Genomic DNA, 19,986 nt, shown 5'->3' on the forward strand with positions numbered 1-19,986 from the left:
GTGCCAATGTCAAAACTAACTAACTCCATTCTTAAGGTTTATGGTATCAAACCGACTGTTTTAGCTTAGATACATAAACAAGTCTAGGCGCTTGTAAGCTACTCAAATTCGACTCACTAAGAGCTCGAAAACTTAAACAAGTCTATTGTTTATACAATTTTTATCTAGAATACCAAAATATATACTTACATAATAATCAATAAAAAAGTCTAAAAGCCAAGCTTTAAAAACTACCCACAAGTGAAGCAGTTACACCACTACTTTTACACATTTAGCTAAACCAAAAACATAGCATAATTGGAAAAGAAATCACTAACCCACAATATATACCACTAACACAAAATCCAAAAGTTAAAGAAAGCATATAATATAAGCTAGGCATAATGTAACATCAAACCAATCATAGAATGAGAATGACATGATGTTAAGTTGAAACGGCTCCCACACATGATGATGATGTGGCCAAATAATTGGTTTATCTTTTCTTTTCTTTTCTTTTCTTTTTTTATATTGCATCATTACATCATCAAATAATAGAATCTGAGGTATATGACTATATTCAATGGACACTTATAAAGCATACCAGACCACAAAATAAATAGTAACCCATTCCAAAATACTTAAACACAGATGCTCCAATTGCTCCCAGCTTCTTACAAGTCTACCCCAATGGGCATATTTATATTAAATACCAAAAAAAAAAACAAATGTTTTGCTATGCAGTTTACTCAAAACACAAAAGAGATTACCCAATATACGGATTTAGAAAACGAAACCCAAAAGATTATATGTATTGAACTTGGGTTATCATCGATTATGCCGGGTCAACTGAAATTTGGTCCAGAGTCAAACCAGCCATAGGGATTTTGATATCTGTTGCAAAAACCCACCTTCTGTTCCTTTGAGGCTTCAACTTGATCTTGCAATAGCTTACTCTGTCTGCATCATAAGTAGAAAAAAGTTGAAATTTGATGTTTATGTAAATGTAAACTATTAGACTAAGTATTAAATATCTATCATAATTAGAGCGTATTAATTGTAGGTTTCTGCTCTTTATACTATTAAATATCTATCATAATCTGAGCGTATTAATGGGCTATTGTAATTACTATTTTTATCAATACAAAATCACGGTTTCACTTAAACCATGATTAAAAAGTACCTTTTGCCGTTTGGACCGGGGAGATGGACTATCGGGCCTGCGTGAAGATGCACCTGGATCTTGGTTTTCTTGGACCTACATGTATATAAAAGATTAAATAAAGCAGTTACATCTAAAGAATAAAGTTAGAAAAACATTAGACTTACATTTGATGAGGATTGGGCAGCTCCATTTTCCCCATCATTGAGGTGCTGAGTCACAATAGGCATAATCTGGTGAAGCAAATTTGACAAAAAGGTTCCTTCTTCAGTAGCGGCTGGCGTTTCTTGAGAATCAACAGGTGTGGGAGCCGTTTCAACACTTGTTCCCTGAAAGATAAAGTTGTTGGCATGATTTTGCTCCACGGGAAATAAATTTCTCAGCAGTTGATCAAGTTCACTTGGAATTTCGGTAGAAAAGGTTTGGCCATGAGTTGTACCTGCATCAGATAGAAAGACTTCATGTTTGACTTTGAACTGTCATGTGAGATCTTTAATTTATGACTTCTTGTAAAAGTCAATGTCATTGCTACATTATACTATACCAATAGAAAAAGAGTAAGTTGCATGAAATAGAAGCGAACTTTAAACGTTACCCATGTTTAGCAACCAACCTTAAATTAAACACAAAACAGACACCAGCTTATACTTTTATAACCTATTTAGAAAACCAAATTCATGATATGTGACATAATAACTATTTTTCAACATATTGGCAAAAAGATATCATTTTTTCCCTGGGTGACATCTGATGTGGTAGCCAAATTGCATCTCGGTAACGATTATAGCAATAAATGACCCATTCAACTGGTAAAACAGGTCACTTCTTGCTAACATTTCGAAAACTGACGATTTAGCATCTATGCATATACCAGGGGATATTTTTAGTTATTAATTTAAAATATGTTTAAATGGTGTCCGATATGACACCTGGCATAGGATCCACATAATCAACTGAAATGAGATGGTAGCAAAAACCGGCAGTAAACTAAAAGTTGAATCCTATTTATGTCTAACATAAAGTCACTTGCTTAAGTTGGAAAAATGTGTAAAATTCATTTCTATGTTATGCATTTTGCTATGATAAAAAGGTAAAAAAAAACACTCTTGTTTTACCAGGAACTTGAGATGGTTGCTGCTGAGCTGTAGGACTTGGCCTATTTTCACCATTATGAGGTTGACTTCCATTTGACACCTGTCCATTAATGTCACTTCTTGCTACCACTGGATACAGCACACTCATAGAACCTATAGATGACTCAGAAGATGCAAGTCCAGGTGGCAGTGTAGATATCCTAATTGGACCCACACGAACTTCAGAACCACCCGTGGGCTGAGACTGATTTCTAGGTGCAGCTTGACTATTTGAACCTCCACTATCACCACCACCACCATCAGCAGCTGCTGACCGCTCACCGCCACTTGATTCTCTTTGAGTAACAACTGGCGCCAACACTGAGCCTGTACACATTGTAAAAACGAAAAGTAATTTAGTAATTTATAATGTAATTTATTTAAAATTATAAATCAGAATAACTAGTTATTGTTTATTACCAGTACGTATCCGGATATCAATATTCCTTGGACGCAAACCAGTGCCGGTCCCCGCAGTTGTAGTTCCAAAACTTGTCCCAGGTTGAAAAGGTAGAGGCTGCACCATGGTTAAGACGTTAAGGCATACTATAATTATAGAAAGAGGAAATTGCTGAAGACACCTTATGATTCTAAAACTTATATATGGGTCCGGTAAGTTTATTTTTGTTTGATTAAATGCCTAGGCTTTTAAAACTCACTAAAAAGGTCCTTTTCGTAAAGTTAATTCATCATACGAAAAAAGACTTTTCTGTTAAACTGTGAATTTACAACTTATTCATGTAAAGCACTTTTTTTGCCAAACAGCTGAACAAGAATACAGAATATGGTCTATTTCACAGGTTCGAGAACAGCAGAACCCAAATCAATCAGGTCAGCATTTCCACCTCGTCAGTTACAATATTACATTACCTGAACCATAATAGGATTTGGACCAGATGTTGATATAAAAACAGCAGGCCCAGCATTAACCACAGCATCAGTCTGAAAGGACAAAACTTTTACATGTCAGATAAAAAAAATCAAGAAATTAAAGAAAAACAAAAGAACTTTATAACACACCGGTGTCTGTCCCATACGAAGTGTCATGGTTGTGCGACCAAGCTCCAGCAAAAAAGCACCCAAATTTTGCAAAAGTGCACCTGATCTCAAAGCATTTGACTGCACCCTTAACCGTGCTACAGGATCGGTTACATTTGTTTGGTCCCCTAATTGTCTGGTCAATTGCTACAGAAAAAGAAAAACAAAACTTGAAAATAGTGACAAAAAAAATATACCATGTTGCTGTTAAAGATTCTTTGCTATGTTTAGTGCATACCATTAAGCATTCTCCAGCTTGTTCAACAAGTAACTGTCTTGTAGACTGAGTCACTTCACTCAGGGCGGCCGGTGTTGGTAATCCGCCCTGACCGGCGGCTGAATTTGGTGCAGCAGATGGGTCTCCTCCCCCACTGTTGCCCTGGATTCTAACTGTCAAACATCAAATATCAAATTGATATCAAATTGATATTGTAACTAAAATAAGAAACAGTTATTAAAAGCCCTCGCTTCCTGCGCCTAGGCCCATTTTTCAGGCAAGGCTCAATAAATGCGCTTCTAGTTCATAGGCGAGCGCTTCGGCATCGTCTATGCCAAGATCATGAGAATATAAAACCCGAGCAAAAGAAACACAAGGAGTGCTATTAAAACTTAGATCTAGGAGATGTCAAAGGCATTGTATTGATACATTTTGTTATTCAAGTTTTGGAATTACATTTGAATCTTGACTATATTAGAACTTTTGGTACTAATTAGATGATATTAAATGTTATATAATAGCTTCTGTATATTTTATTTGAAGAATAGTATTAGTTTTCATATACAACATATATTTTTAATTTTTTATTTAAGTGCGCTTGTTTTCCTTAGGCCCTCGCTTTTTTTGCGCTTTGCGCCTAGGCCCCAGGCGAGGCCTATGCGCCTTAAGTGCGCTTAGCGCATTTGATAACTATGATAAGAAATTAAAGGTGTTTAAAGTGTTCCAAGAATAAGAACTGACAATTTTCGTTAAATTCTTGCCTCAAACGCCTTAAATACTGGGATAAGGTTACCAGAGAATCGGGAATAACCTGTCATGGATAAATTACAGAGTCTTAATCAGAAAAAAGTAACCAATGGTGTCTGAATGACTACAACTTGAAATCTTTTACTTCACATGTTCAAAATTTGGTCATAATCAACATTGAACTTACAGGAAGCTGAAGAGATTCCATAGAAACATCAGTTGGGACCGTAAATGCAGCATTTTGAAAACTGGATTGACTTCTTCCAGAAGCATCTTCAGGTTGTTGACCACTGGGATTTCTTATTTGGTTTAGACTGGGTATTCGTGAAAGCCTTTCAGAAATGTGTTGCTGTTGAATAAAAATATAAGGTAAAACCTTGTTTCAATATAACAGAAACAAAAACAAAATTATTGAATTAAATAGATTATAGACCAGTGACCAGCTTACTTGCAAATCTACTGCTTCACCACTGCTTCCAGCATTTGCTATTCCAAAGGAACCAAGAACAGCAGATACAATCTACCAAATATAAAGGCATCATAAACCAAATGATTTAGTTTATACTTTTCACGATTGGCTTTTGTTATTTTAACAATTTTATAACTTTCATGATCTTACCCGACTAAAATCTGGAAGACTCCCATCACCTTGTTCAGATATATTGAACGTTCCAACCACTACACTGGGCCCATGTTGGCTACCCATGGTCTGTCTGGCACTTGAGGCTGGATCACCTTCTGCAAATGCATAATGCATTGGGGTCAAAAAGGGACTCTAAAAGAAGGCCCCACACAGAATTACAATAAAAATAAAAGAAGCCTCTTTTAACGAAAATTCTATGGCCAAAACCTATTTAACATTAAAATGAAGGTTTACATTGTACTATCATATATAAATTTATGCAGATTTGTGATTAAGATTCAGTAACAAAAGAAGGTTGTTCCTTAATATTGTGGAAACTCATGAAACCTGTAAGATCTGGAACACTTGATGGATTAATCGACTGTCGAGCAACCAAGTGCAGTGTGTGTCCATCTTCCACATCTACAGTTCATACTCGTTAAGGAGCTTCATTGTCAAGATTTTTTAGTAATTACACTTTTTTTTAGAAAAAAAACTAGAAGGATACGATAAGCTGAAAGAAGCTGGTCATCCTTTAGAACTTTGCCACGGCATATCAACCGCTGCTGGTCAGATAATACACCAGTAACAGAAGCAATTTGTTCCTTCAGCGCAGGAACAGGTACCTATAAAGATATACAGATTTAAGTAATATAGAGTAATATTGAATAGGGCATATACTAGAGATAAGCCAGATAACCATTTTTTGGTTTCTAGGAGAAAACATTACACAAATGATTCATGAATGAACAAAATGATTTCTTACTAACATGTATAAATAGCTTTGAACTAAAGATTCAACTGCATAAAGGAATACAGATGGAAACGTAAAATAACAAAATGTCAAGGAAAGAAAAACAGTGTTTACACATTTATCTACTCGCATAGTGTATGTCTGAGAATCCAAAGTCTTTATCTTTATTTCAACAGTGGTTTCAGAACTGTTACCATCACTGCTCCTAGCATCCATAACACCCTTGCCACCATGATTACTTGCCATTGTCTCAATTCTCTGCTTAAAGCCTGTAATAAGTTAAAGGTCAATGATTCAAATCACCAAGTATAATTATGATTTGTGAAAAAACCAAATGTAAAGCATGTCATGCATGGAATAAAAAATCACAAATGGACATCAATTCATCAAAACTCGAGAATCATCTGACAAATTCGTTAGCAATCAAATCAATCAGGCAATAAATACAAGCTGCAGGTAAAAGAATTGACTAATGCATACTCAATGTACATGCATAACACCACTGATAATCTGCCACCTAACATTTCCTTAATCAGGTATCAAAAATCCATTATACAATTAATCAACGGCACTCATTACACGTGCAGATGCACAAAAACACTAACTTCACTGAAATAGCCTAATTGCTCAAATCAAATAGAAAACTTGATAATCTGCTACCTAACATTTTATTAATCAGGCATCAAAAACCCTTTAAACAACCAATAAACGCGCTCACTACAAGTACAGATGCCCAAGAACCCTAACTGCACTGAAATTACCTAATTGCTCAAATCAAATAAAAAACTTAATAATCTGCTACCAAACATTTTATTAGCCAGGCATCAAAAATCCACTAAACAACCAATCAACGCCACTCATTACACGTGCAGATGCACAAAAATCCTAACTTGACTCAATAACCTAATTACTCAAATCAAATTAAAAAAAAAAAGTTGAAAAATCAGATTAAAATCAAACGACGTAGGGTTTCAAACTGGCCACTCATGCAATCAATTAGGTCTTGGAATTCTAAAACCCTAGAAAACGTTAAAACAGAAAACATGGCATCAATTACAAGTCACAGCACACATCGATTAATCGAACGGTCGATGCATCGGTACCTGATGTTTGTTTGCTTACAGTAACACAGAGCACCGCCCACCACGACTGACTGACGGACGGATTGTAGCGATCTCTGTGTGTATTTGAACTCAAACTAGAGGGCTTGATTGATAATGTTGGAAGAAATAAATACCACTTGCTTCGTATTAAAACCAAAAATAATAATTTGTATTCTATCATATTCCATTTCTATACATGAAAATTTATTAATATCTTTCTAGAGTTGTCCACCCAAGCTCCCGTGACCGGGCACAACAATCTAATGGTAAATGGAGGTTTAATTGGGTTAATAGTTTATCTTGTAACAGCATATAAATGTAGGGGTGTTCTTCGGGTTAGTTCTTTGGGTTATAGTTTTTCTTTTGTCGGGTTCTTTGGGTTTTAAATCTAGACCTGAAACCCAACCCAAATCTCTCACGGTTTCTTCAGGTTCGGGTTGGGTTAATCGGGTTTCGAGTATCCTATGAAAAAAAACTATGTTGTAAAATTTAAATGTAACATATTCTTCTTTACTCGTAATGCAAATAAACCAACAAAAAAACAAAATAAACCGTTAAAACATCCTAGAAAGAGTAAAATTTAACAAGTTCAACCATAATAAACAAGACCGACATAATCGTCTTCAATATGCTGTGATTAGGGATAAGGTGTTGGATTATGGTTGTTTTTAGTCATAAATTAAAACATTAATAAATAATAAACAATCTATCCATAATAGGCGGAATGAGAATAGTCGATTTGGACTAAATTTTGATAACGTCAGTGGCTAAGGCTTAGCATATAATACCTAAAAATATTATGGTTTTAAAACTAGAAGTTTATTCGGGTTGACCCGAAACATAAATTCGGACCCAAGAACCAACCCGAATTACTTCGGTTCGGGTTCGGGTTAGCCTTTTCTCGCGGTCGGGTTTCTCGGGTCAGGTTAGTTCGGGTACAGATTTTCCCGGGTTGGGTTTCGGGTTTCGAGTAAAAGTGACAGCCTTATATAAATGTAACTTTAACTCAAAAGTTACCAAAAGTATTTGGGTTACACAATAAAATATAATCAAAAAGTTTATCCGTTTTGATGTTAATTACTAGGTTAAAAAGTAACTTGTAGAAAACATGAGCCGGAAAATATCAAAAATCGCTTGGGATTAGAGCCAGCTTGCCGATTTAAACCAATATTTTAGAAAAGAACCGTCGGTTGGATGTTCTAGCAAATCGCCTAAAATATTGAGTTCAAAATACAAGTCTGATATGCGAAACCCGGTATTACCGATCCAACCGGCCAGTACAAACCGGTTTTTAAAACACCGATTTAACACATCTCAATCTACACATTTATTAGTTTTACTTGAGATAAATATAGAAAATATAGAAAAGAATAACTAAGTTAACTTATGACTGAAACGTTGAACAGGAAAAAATACGTAAAAACGTTGAACCACACACAACCATTGTAGCGTCTTAACTCGCGTAATATAGGCTGAAACGCTAAACGACAAATTTGTGAAAGATGAAAGTAATGGTAACGAAAGTTGGAAGTGGAAGTTGAGGTTAGAAGTGAAAAATGTTTTGTAACAAACTTATAAAAGATGAGAAGTCTAGAGATTAAACGTAAATATGAAAAGTAGAAGGTTAAAAATAAATATGAAAATAAAAAAAAATGAATAAGATTGAAAAAAGAAATTGCTATGCACAATGTATAAACTTGTATGCACACAAAAGTTGATGATTGATTACCTTTGTATAATTTGGATAACACAAAAATATAAAACTTGGGGGACCCTTGTGTCCTTAACCAATTCACATCTTATTAATATTTAGCTTTACTTTATGCTTCCCAAAGTTTAGAAGCTAATTGTCATATGAGAATTACTTTTTATGTAAATTGAATAAACAAAAATATAATACTTAGGGGCTACAACTGAACCACTACAAACTTTATGGTCAAAATACAAAAATATATAGAGGGCAAAAAGTGAAAGGCTAGAAAAACATATTACGGGCCAAAACAAACTTTTAAGAAAATCAAGGACTAATATAGAAAACACGTTATTCTAGTGTAGCAAAACGTTTTCCTTTTATATATCGTATAATCGGAAATAATATTTTTTTTCTTTTTTCGTTTTGCTATACTTTTCTATTAACGTGTAATATACCGCTGATTTATGCTTCTTCCATTTTTGACTTATTGACCATCCACCGAATAACATAGTTTAGCGAAGTAGTAATAAAAAAAAGTGTCGGTCAATGCATAATTCTAATATCATGTTTTACATGCAATTGGTGGATAGTCCTTATGTTACATGATATTAGAATTACTGTATGGAGTATCACTTTTTTTTTTTTCATTTTGTTAAGCTATGTCATTCGGAGAGTATTCAACAAGTCAAAAATGGAAAAAGCATAAATTGGTGGGATATTACACCTTCGGTGTAGGTTTGCCAATGATACATATATCTTTAAAAAAATCGACAGAATTTTAACATATATATACCTTTAAAAAAATTCGCATGGGGGCACCTGACCTCTACATCTTTAGCGTAGGTCTGCCAATGATCATGTTGGTGTATATGGAATAGAAAGAAGCCGTTCATCGAAAACATTATTTAGGAGAAAAAAAATCAAGCTTCATAAAGGTTAAGTATGGAACAAAAAAATAAAAAATATGAAATGGAAAGATTGATGTAAGTTTAAGTTGTATCATTTGTTTGAGATGTCCTGTAGTCCTGTACTAATGGTATTTGTATTAACTTCTTGCTATTCATTTGTTTTATTGAAATCGGATTTAGCCTTCCAAAAGAAAATCTATCATTTTTATTAGTGAAAAGGAGTCGAAGTTTGAGTTTGCCCCATTTAATTTGATAGAGTTGGAATTGGATTTATTCCAAGCTTTATATCTAAATGTTAGTTCGACTTGTATGAAAATTTGTAACTCAAGTTCGTCTTTTTTATCATCTATTATTTTTTAATTGATTTATATACACAATGTAATTATTATTTTGTATATGTAAATTATAAATTGATATACACAGTTGTTTTGCTATGTAATTATTTTCCATATGCATTAGAGATGAGACTTTTTTTTGGTAATTGATACATATGGTACAGTATTCGGTACCCACTTTTCTCAAATTCGGTATTCAGTATTTTGATATCGCTTATTGCCTATTTGGTTATCGTATCGTACTAGTACCTGTATTGATTTATCTGATTTGGTATTGGTATCAAAATCAATGGAGATTAGGAGAAACAAAAAAACAAGTACCGTATCAAAATACCAATACATGCACCGTATCAACAAATTTGGTACGATATTCGGTACCCAGTCTTGTTTAGAGTTAGTATCAGTATTTTTGGTATTATTATCGATATGATACATCCCTATATGATTTGAAAAAGAGGTTAGTATAGTAAGAGAATATGGTGTAAAGGTTGATAATATGTAAGAGAAAACTTAAGGAGAGAGATACTAACTAAATGCAAAAGTATTTTCAAAGTATATACATGTTTTAAATACATTTATACGTATTAATTGCTTATGTGAAAAAAAAAATGAAAAAAGAAGAGCTAGTTGTAAGTCACAGATGTTTAGGGAAGGTAAACAATCATCAATATTTTGTATATATACTTATATCAAATTCATTATACCACTTTGCATACATAGTTCTGGATGCAATGCATTCTTAATTTCAAATGTCCAAGGTCCAATTTGATTAAAAACAAAAGTTTATTTCACTTTAGAAAATCTCCAAACAACTGAGTAATGGAAAAAAAAACCCCTTAAAACTGACTCATTTATCCTTCTTCATCGTCACCTGCTGATAACCTATCCATGCTTTGATTAAAAAGTGATTAATTGATCTTAATCTGTTCTTGAGGCAATCATTCGTTAATATGGTTTTACTGTTCATCTCTCTCCACGTTTTGATTAAAAAAAAAATCCCTTACATCCTCCTAGGAGTAATTGCACTTCTTTCAATATACAGAGTCCCAACTGTGATTATGACTGCTTGGAGATTTATGGCAGAATGCAATGAAATTATGCATCCACGTGGAGTTGCAATATAAATGAAATTCGTTTTGCAATAAAACATATAATTAATTGGATTAAATTTGAGAATTAAGCTTATAAGCAAGTGACGATGAAGAACAATGAAGGAATTGGTGATGTGCACGGAGCAACGTGGTGTTTTCTTTTTCAGTTTTAGGGTTTTTTCCTTTACTCAGTTGTTTGGAGATTTTCTAAAGTGAAATAAACTTTAGTTTTTAATCAAATCGTTTTGATTGGTTTGGCATATAAGGTTAGGCGTCTGGTAGCACCGTATTCACTTTCCCCTTTTTTATAACTCTTTGTTTCTTATTTTTGCACCCTTTTAACCATATCTATACTATTTAATAAAGACAAAAATACAATTTTTATCCTTTAAACATTGTCAATTTATGGATCATGTCCTTTAAAAACTTTACTTTCATTCATTGTCCTTTAAATGACAAAGTAACTTGATTTTTGTCCTTTAACTTAACGGTCATCCAAAAAACCCGTTAAGTCCTTACATGTGCCAAGCATGTGAGGGTGAAATCGTAATTGCACCCCTTTACTTTTAAATAACTTTTTAGTACATGTTATTAGACCCAAATCTCTCTCTCTCTCTCTCTCACTCAACTTTAGCCACACACCAAGGCCCAGATCGATCTTTTTTCCATGGATTCTTAACCACCGGCGACCATAAGTTCCCATTGATGAACCCCAAAATGCTTGACATAAAATCATCAAATTAAGAACCTTTTTGAATAAAAATCATCTTGTTTTTCGGGCATCTAATGGTGCACTAAAATCTCGTTTTTCTGACCACCACATGGAATCCACCCAATTCGCACTATGGGAATCATCTTCGTGTTGGTTAACATACTCAAGAAATCCACCCAATTTGCAACAATATCTATGATAATTGACCAGTTTGTTCGTTTCTTGCTGCTCATAGACCAAGGAACATGCCCAGAGTGGCGGTGGTGGTGGACTGCGGCAGCAGAGTCCGATTTTTAGGGGATGGTGACGGTGACCGGCGGTGGCAAAATTTGGTTATGCTACTAGTTTTTGGGGATGATGGTGGTAGCGGCGAGTTAGGTGATGGTGATTGGTGACGAACGAGATAGATGGTGGTGGCTGTATGGTGAGAGTTGTGGATGCTCTGATTTGTCCCTGAACAATATCAGGAGGAGGAAGGTAAGGGTTAGGTTTAAGGTTGGAGTAAAAAGACAGAGCATACAAAGTAGAGCAGAGAGTCTGTGCACATGTTCGATGTTGTGCGCCGACGAGGGTTGGCCGGAGAAGAAGGTGGGGGTGTGGATGTGGAAGATATGCAACTGTGTGTGTGTGACAGAGAGAAGTGAAATAATATATATTAAATTTTTTATTAATTATTATTAACAAAGGGTTGGAATTACCGTTTTACCCTCTCAAGCTTGGACTTAACGGGTTTTTTGGATGACCGTTAAGTTAAAGGACAAAACTCAAGTTACTTTGTCATTTAAAGGACAAGGAATGAAAGTAAAGTTTTTAAAGGACATGATCCATAAACTGACAATGTTTAAAGAACAAAAATTGCATTTCTGTCTTTAATAAATAAAAGTTTTTCAATGCCACATGGTATCACACAAATAGTGTCTTACAAAATTTTTCCACCTCTCTCTCTTATTAAATGTATTTCTCTTTCTTATTAATAGTTTTATATATAACTTTTATTTCTTTTTAATCAATTATTTTCTCATTTTAATAGTTACTTTTTTTTATTTAAAAAATTTAATAAACACATAAATATATTATTTAATTTTATATAAATATGTTGTATAAGTTATTAACATTAAACTTTTATAAGTAGCGATTTTCACGTTGATTTAGATAAAATAATTAATTTCAAATTTCAAAGAAAGAAATTTTCACTTTATGTTTGTTTTGCAATGAAGATTAATAAAAGCTACGATCAATCGCTTTAGATGGTTGATTTAATTTTGAGGCAACCTGTTTTAATGCACGGTAATTTATGTGTTTAATTATCTAAATTTGAAGTAAAAAAAAAAACGAAACTACTAATTTTGATATGGAGGTTAAAATTACAAATATAGTATAAAAAAATTGATTTATTTTTTGTACTTCATATTTTGTTATTATTTAAATAAATTGATTTATTCCAACTTGTGTTCCGCACGGGTCTTAATGATATATGTCATTACACACGAGTGATCATTACAAAATTTTCTCAGGTTTCTCTCATATTAAATATATATATATATTTTTCTTATTAGTAGTTTTATATTTAATTTTTTTTCTTAGTCTGTTATTTTCTTTTTTTAATAATTATTTCCTGATTTAAAAATTTAATGCCAACATAAATTTATTATTTAGTTTTATATAGTATAGATTGTATTAGCTATTAATATTAAGTTTTTATAAGTAACGGATTTTTACTTTGATTTAGATAAAATAATTAATTTCAAAGAAAGAAATTTTCACTTTATGTTTGTTTTATAATGAAGATTAATAAAAGTTAAGATCAATCGCTTTAGATTGTTTGTTTTTTAGAAACCATGTTTTCACAAGGCCAGCTATGTGTTTCATTATCTAGAGTTGAAACCAAAAACAAAATGAAACTACTAATTTTAATATGAAGGATAAAGTTACAAATTAAATTACAAATATTTTATACAAAAAAAATATTTAGAGATTTACGAAATTTCAACTTTTTATTTTCATATTGTGTATTGTATAATTTATTCAACCATATATTATGTTTTTTTATATGTTGAACATGTTTTTATATTTTACATTGTATTATTATTTAAATAATTTTTTTTATTTTAATCCGTATTTTATACGGGTACCTAACCTAGTCCTTAAAATATATCCAACTTTCATTTTCCTTTTTGGTCACTTTTGCAACTTTAGTCCTCCATTTAACATAAGCAATTAGCCCTTCTACTTGCACAAACTCTTGAAGAAACTGATACTAAAACAATCCAAACTTAACCACAGTTTAAGCCAAATCCAAATTACCATAACTTGCTATAAGGATGAGATAATACCACAACCCACGCACGCCCATCGTAATGAAACGGGCCAGCATAAACACAAATATAAAATCCAAAATTTGAACTGTTACACTCAATTTACCAACTACAAATAGTCACTAAACTTTACACACAAATATAGTTAACGAGTGAAACGAGCTAACTGTAAACTCTCCGGGGCTATAGCTTTGTTAGAACCGGTAACAAAACCTCTCGAGTCCAATTAAGCCAATGAACACACCTTATCTGGAAACAAAATTGTTTGAATGTTAGTTAAGCATCTAAACACACCCTTCAAGTTTGTGCAACAAAACTAATATTATTAACAAATTTGCAATGACCACAGTGTCAACATAGAAGCAAATTTACCTTGTCGTGAGCTGCTGCAGCACACACGACTTTCATCTATATAAGTTGCTTGTATGCCCATCATCCATGAACCAATGGATGTATCTTCATGAGCATAACTCTTAAGAGATGCACTACAACAGATTAAGGGCATATTAGTCTTTTACTCATTGACCGGAAACAGAAGTTTGTAGAAGAAAAGTCTTAACACAAACAATGAAGAGACATAATAATACAACTTACCTGTTTATGTTTATGTACTGAGCAAAATTCTTTGATAGAATAATAAGTGATCCAGTTGCATGTCGAAAATACCTGCACAAAGTCAACATCTTATTGTTTGTGGGTCCCATCTTCACTTTTATACAGGTAAAAGTCAACCCACAAGGTCAAATACTTACGATTTCTCATCACCGAACTTCCACCAATCTGGTTCATACCACGGCTTTCTCCTGACAATCGACATAATAAAAACTCAGGATACAAATCTTCAAACGTGTGCAGGACACACACACACACATACACACATATAAATGAAATGAAAAGTTTTTAAGGTTGGTAAAAAGACTACTTACTCTTCAGAAACTACTTCTCCTGATTTCATGCATCCAATATAAACACTATCTTGACCACGGCGGGTTTCAAGAAGTTCAATTAACCCCTCTAAAAAGATGAACAGGATTAATAAATAAAACAAAATTCTAATGTTTAATACAAAAACAAATGATAATATTCTTACCAAGATCAAGGGCAATATTGTTATCCACTTTCACATAAAACTCCGCATCCCAATTTTGAACTGCACTGCTGAAAAAGAACTTTGCTTTCTTCGGCGATTCTTCATCAGCTTCTTCATGACCATCCTAAGAATCATACATGCAATTTTAGCAAGCATAAATAAGTATATATAAGGATAAAAATGGTATTTGGGTAATTCGACAAAACTAAGTTTTATATGAGTATATGACCATCTTGAAGATAAACCTCATACTCTTAACTTACAAGAATCAAGAAATCTTTTGTTGTACGATTTTCCTCATCAATGTTGCGGTCCAAGCTGTCACCACGATTAGGACTGTAATTTCAAAGCTTAGTTAGGTTTTGACTCAAAATCAAATAATAACGTAAAACAAAAATAAATAAATAAACGAGCAGATAACCTCCGTCCAATTACAAAGCGTATGACTATGCCTCTTTCTTCAAGCTTTTTCAAAGAATCACCTGTAAAAAACTCAAATAAATTAGCATTTAGCATTTTACTCTTCAGTCTATATTAATATTAAGAAAAGATTAAAACATTTTTCAATCATCAACTAACCTTTTGGCATCCAAGATCCCCTGAAAACATTTCTATTCAACCGACTGCCGAATCCAGTATAAACACCAATTACTGCAAGCAGTCTTTTATTGGAAGAAATACCAGGTTGTTTTAACCTATCCTTAAGAAAGCCTTGACTTTTTGCTAGTGTTATTTCCATTTCTGCTTCAACAATTTTCCTCTCTAAATCTCTGAATAACAAACATTTAAACAAAACAGGATTAGAATATCAGCAGGTAACTCTAAAAATGTAAAAAAAAAAACAAAAAGAAAAAGAAATTACTTGCATCCTAAGACCACGAGTTTGTCTTCAACTGTAAGAACCTTTGGTCTCTGCCATAAAACACAACAAAAAAAAAAGTTTTTAAGTTAAAAATACACAACTACTTAGCTGTTGTTTATATAACATCTAAAAAATTTGACAATTATAGATTTAAAGCAAACCTCTGCGGAATTCTGCATAAGCAAATTAGCCAGCAACGTTCGGTTCTCGGCATCTTGCCATAATCTAGTAAACACAAAATATTATCAAGTCATTTAGGCTCATAATAACATGATAACTTTCAATAAAGTACGTGATAACTTAAGCCCATAATTACCCTAAAAGAACTCCTCCAGGCACAAATCCTCATTTCACATAATTGATGCAATTAATCCATGGTTACAAAATTTATCAGCAACCACAAGGGTAGAAAAAATTTGAAATATTAATATTATAAGTAAAAGGGAAATTGTAATTTCGTCAAAAAAATTGAACTTTCAAGCATTTAGAGGAAACTGTTAATACCCCTAGGGTGCAAAAGAGGGTCAGCTCGCTTTGACTTATGAGAGCTCGAGTTCGGCTCATGAGTCGCTTTTTCAATCTTGAGCTCGGATCGGGCTCTGCTCGTTTATTATTAATTAATTAATTTATATACAGTTATTATTATTATTATTAAATAATTTGGGAAAACTTAAACGAGCCAAAGCTCGGCTCGAGCTCGTGTACAGCGTGCAGCACCTTAAACGAGCCAATGTTCGGTTCGAGCTTGGTTGTGTAGAGTGAAATTAATACATAGAAGTCCAAAAGAGTTAAAACTTAAAAAACTACACAAGGCTCATTAAGACTCAATGAGCTTAAACAATCTTCCCATCCTAGACTCTAGCTCGGGCTCGATAAGGCTCGGTTCTTTTCAAGCTTTTTATCCAATCTCAAGTAGCTCAGCTCGTAGACACCCCTAATTATACCCCATTATCAAAATGGTGATCTTTTAGCCACCCATGATTGCAAGATCACCAAATAAAAAACCCTAATATTGGAATACTAGTATGATGATCATTTCAAATAAATGACCTAAAATTTACAGTCTTGTTAAACTCTATATGCTTAAAATAATTAGCAATAAAAACCCTAAAATTAGATTACTAGTAAAATGATGATTTGAAATAAAAGCCCTAAAATTCAATAATGAAAAATGAAAGAAAGGGTTAACAGTTGAATGATGTATACCTGCCGGCGATGTAAAGCCAGGCAACACAAGAGAAGAAAGCAAGAAAGACTGAAGGTATGGAAGATCTTGATGAAGATGATCTGGATCGTTGCTTATCAGATTTAGATATTGTGGCTGTTGATAGTGGCAACCCCTCCTTGTAGTACGGAGAGTTGTTCTCCATTTTTGTTGGATGTGATCTTGTTAATCAAGAAGATCAAATCAGTGGGTATGTATATGAAGGGGACAGAGGACTGACCACCTGACGTTCAAGTATACCCAACTTCGAGACCTATACTTATATAGCTTAACTAGCGTTTCATCCTAAGTGTTGCGCCGGAGCATGAAGGTGAAACCCGAACGATGTTAAACCTAAGTGTTGATACGGTAAATCGACATAAATTCTGTTGGTTCCGGTTATGTTTCTTGTTGTAACGGAACTAAAACAAACAAATTATAAAAATTGAGGGGGGCCAATTAAAGGATATTCTCGTAATTATAGGATCTTTTTTTTTTGTTTGTCCAAGGTGCGTTTGGGATTCCTTATTTAAGTTGAAAAGGTCTTTCTGTGATAATTTGAAAATGACTTATGACTTTCTAAGAAGGAGTCTCTAAAAAAGTATTTGGGTTAACTTATAAGCCAATAAGTTAATAAGTTGTTTTTAAAAAAGTGTTTGGTTTAGCTTATTAATGTAAGGGTGTAATGGTTAAAGAGAGTTTGGTGGAATGGAAGGGTGTAATAGATATTCCAAACCTATAAGTTGATAAGTTACCAAATCCCAATTTATTGAAAACCCCTTTTTTAGTCTTGTTGATAAGAAGAAAGGTAAAAATCCTTATGTGTTTTCAAACACTTTATAAACATAAAAATGACTTATTAAACCTTCATAAGTCATAAGGAGGGGAAAATAAGGAATCCCAAACACCAGCTATTAATATCATTTTCATAATTAGAGGAGTGATAAACGAGGAGTGTTTTATGGCTTAGCCTTTTTTATTCCTTTTTTATTTGATTTAATGTGGAATGAATGAAACATTACAATCTGCTTCTTCTTGAAACCAAAATTGAAATGATATCAGAGCAGGCCATAAATCCTTACATCTGATCGACCAGACTATCCAGTCTTTCATTACCGCAACCTACTATCATCCAAAAAAAAAACCTAAAAGTGAAAACAAGAAGATAGCAAGGTGGAATAACAGGGAACATTGTGATCACTGTGGAAGAGATGGAGGGATGCTTTAAAAGAATTGGCTATCCAGAGTGGTAGCCAGGGAAAGGGAAGCAAAACTCAATAAGACCACTTTGAGTTTTAAGAACTCGAAAAGCTTAACGTAACATTTTTTTTTGAATTTTTTTACATATATGTAATATACATAGGTTATATGTACGTAGAAAAATTACAACATTTTTTACGCATCGAATCGACTTTTTATATAGGTTTAACGAACGTTTAAATTAGTGTAATCACTGTACATCTTTATTCTCTCGCATATTTAATTTTTTAATCAGATTTAATCTCAACCACATAATCTCACTTATTTAATTAAATGTGTGGTTAAGAATAAGGTTCTGAAAGTTCTTAAAACTCAACAAGGTTCTCAAATTATCTCTCCACACACACACACACACACACACACACATATATAATTAGTTAGTGACCCTGTACGTTGCCACACCTTGAACTTGATTCATGAACAAACTCTATAATGTCTATCTTGCCGGAAAATCGAAAGGATTCAAATCCAGTCTGCGGGAACTCTAATGGTATCGGTTCGTTTTACTACATTAAAGTTTCATAATGCGAGTTTTGTAAGGGTATCCGTAATGGGGCTTCTTTTCTTTCAAACAAAAAACGTTCCCATCACCACCATGGAGGGACGTTTACATCTGAAAATTGGTTTGTGCGCTATTGTGGGTACAACGTTTGGGCGCGAAAGAAATGGTTCCCACCATTAATTCAACCAACCTCCATCAATCATATTACCCCACCTCTTTTAATTAATTACGGCAAATTAAAAATAAATAATCATAATTTTTGTGTATTGGCCGATAATAATCCCAACTTTAAAAATCTAGCGGTCCCAACTTTCAACTATTTTTGTCTTAATGGTCATCCGTTAAAAAATACTTAACACCGTTATGTTTTTTCCCAAGTTTCAAACCGATGTTTTAGGGTTTTTATCGAAAGAACGATATGATTCGACCGATATAAAACTTATCTCGAAATTGTTATCCAAGCGATGACACAATGTTTCAATTCGGATGTTTGAATTTCCAATTAATAAAAATCAAGTCATCTGAATCACCGTTTCGAGATAAGTTTTATATCAGTCGAATCGTATCCTTCTTCCGATCAAAAGCCCTAAAACATCGATTTGAAACTTGGGAAAAAACATAACGGTGTTAAGTGTTTTTTAACGGAGGACTATTGAGACAAAAATAGTTGAAAGTTGGGATCGCTGGATTTTTAAAGTTGGGATTATTATCGGCCAATACACAAAAGTTGGGCTTATTTATTTTCAATTTTCCATTAATTAATATAATTTATAGCTATTAATCATTACAATGGCTTCAACTACTACGAATAAAACTGGAAAAATCCACGTACGTGACACTGACTTGACGTGGCAGAAAAACTGGTCGTTTCTAACTCCTCCACTACGCATGCCCTAGAGAACCAGTTTTGCAATTATTAGGTTAACAATTATTGATCATTAACTATATAATATTTATTAAATACACACATTAAAAACCAGCTTGTAAAGTTGTATTCTCTATAAAGGAAAAAGAAATTTACTAGGACCAAAATAGGACACCGACCACATGTCATGTTTAAAATTTGTGAGCTTGTCATGTGTTATCTATTGTACTATGATTTCACCAATTTGTTTAAAGATGTTATAACCATTTCGGGGAAAAAAAGAATTTGAAACACACATAAAGTCTCGTAAGAGCATGACTGGATTAACTCATTTATTTAAATGTGTTAAATGGGTTGGCGGGTTGTTGGGTGATAAACTGTAAGCGTGTGTTAA

The 19,986-nt window shown here is 33.3% G+C and overlaps 2 protein-coding genes across 2 annotated transcripts; both read right to left on the reverse strand.

The window, feature by feature from the left end:
- Positions 1–814: 814 nt before the first annotated feature.
- LOC143633200 (ubiquitin-like domain-containing protein CIP73) lies at positions 815–5,939 on the reverse strand. Its single transcript, XM_077101550.1, has 15 exons — positions 5,767–5,939; positions 5,407–5,524; positions 5,247–5,321; positions 4,896–5,014; positions 4,725–4,796; positions 4,464–4,625; positions 4,271–4,340; positions 3,551–3,702; positions 3,295–3,459; positions 3,145–3,216; positions 2,695–2,791; positions 2,257–2,601; positions 1,309–1,580; positions 1,147–1,237; positions 815–939 (listed from the first exon to the last, which is right to left on the reverse strand). Exons 1-15 carry the CDS (start codon positions 5,896–5,898, stop codon positions 815–817), a joined length of 2,067 nt encoding a protein of 688 aa, XP_076957665.1. The 5' UTR covers positions 5,899–5,939.
- A 7,938-nt stretch (positions 5,940–13,877) lies between these two features.
- Positions 13,878–17,136, reverse strand: LOC143633183 (hydroxyproline O-galactosyltransferase HPGT3-like). The gene is made up of 12 exons (XM_077101530.1): positions 16,968–17,136; positions 15,923–15,986; positions 15,762–15,811; positions 15,479–15,669; positions 15,321–15,381; positions 15,163–15,235; positions 14,900–15,023; positions 14,736–14,823; positions 14,562–14,612; positions 14,404–14,475; positions 14,182–14,294; positions 13,878–14,058 (listed from the first exon to the last, which is right to left on the reverse strand). The coding sequence occupies exons 1-12, from the start codon at positions 17,129–17,131 to the stop codon at positions 14,036–14,038; spliced, it is 1,074 nt and encodes a 357-aa protein (XP_076957645.1). The 5' UTR covers positions 17,132–17,136; the 3' UTR covers positions 13,878–14,035.
- Positions 17,137–19,986: the final 2,850 nt, after the last annotated feature.

The sequence above is a fragment of the Bidens hawaiensis genome, unplaced genomic scaffold (assembly GCF_021521415.1).
Source record: "Bidens hawaiensis isolate Kalapana, Puna unplaced genomic scaffold, B.hawaiensis_p1.1 tig00006634_1, whole genome shotgun sequence".
Lineage (NCBI taxonomy): Eukaryota > Viridiplantae > Streptophyta > Magnoliopsida > Asterales > Asteraceae > Bidens > Bidens hawaiensis.

Excerpts from the sequence above, each read along its gene's own strand:
- LOC143633200 (XM_077101550.1), bottom strand. The coding sequence starts at position 5,898 with ATGGCAAGTAATCATGGTGGCAAGGGTGTTATGGATGCTAGGAGCAGT. Across the intron at positions 3,217-3,294 it reads TTCGTATGGGACAGACACCG|ACTGATGCTGTGGTTAATGC; the intron begins GTGTGTTATAAA and ends TTGTCCTTTCAG. Across the intron at positions 1,581-2,256 it reads GCAACCATCTCAAGTTCCTG|GTACAACTCATGGCCAAACC; the intron begins GTAAAACAAGAG and ends TATCTGATGCAG.
- LOC143633183 (XM_077101530.1), bottom strand. The coding sequence starts at position 17,131 with ATGGAGAACAACTCTCCGTACTACAAGGAGGGGTTGCCACTATCAACA. Across the intron at positions 14,476-14,561 it reads AAGTTCGGTGATGAGAAATC|GTATTTTCGACATGCAACTG; the intron begins GTAAGTATTTGA and ends GACTTTGTGCAG. Across the intron at positions 14,059-14,181 it reads CTGCAGCAGCTCACGACAAG|ATAAGGTGTGTTCATTGGCT; the intron begins GTAAATTTGCTT and ends TTTTGTTTCCAG.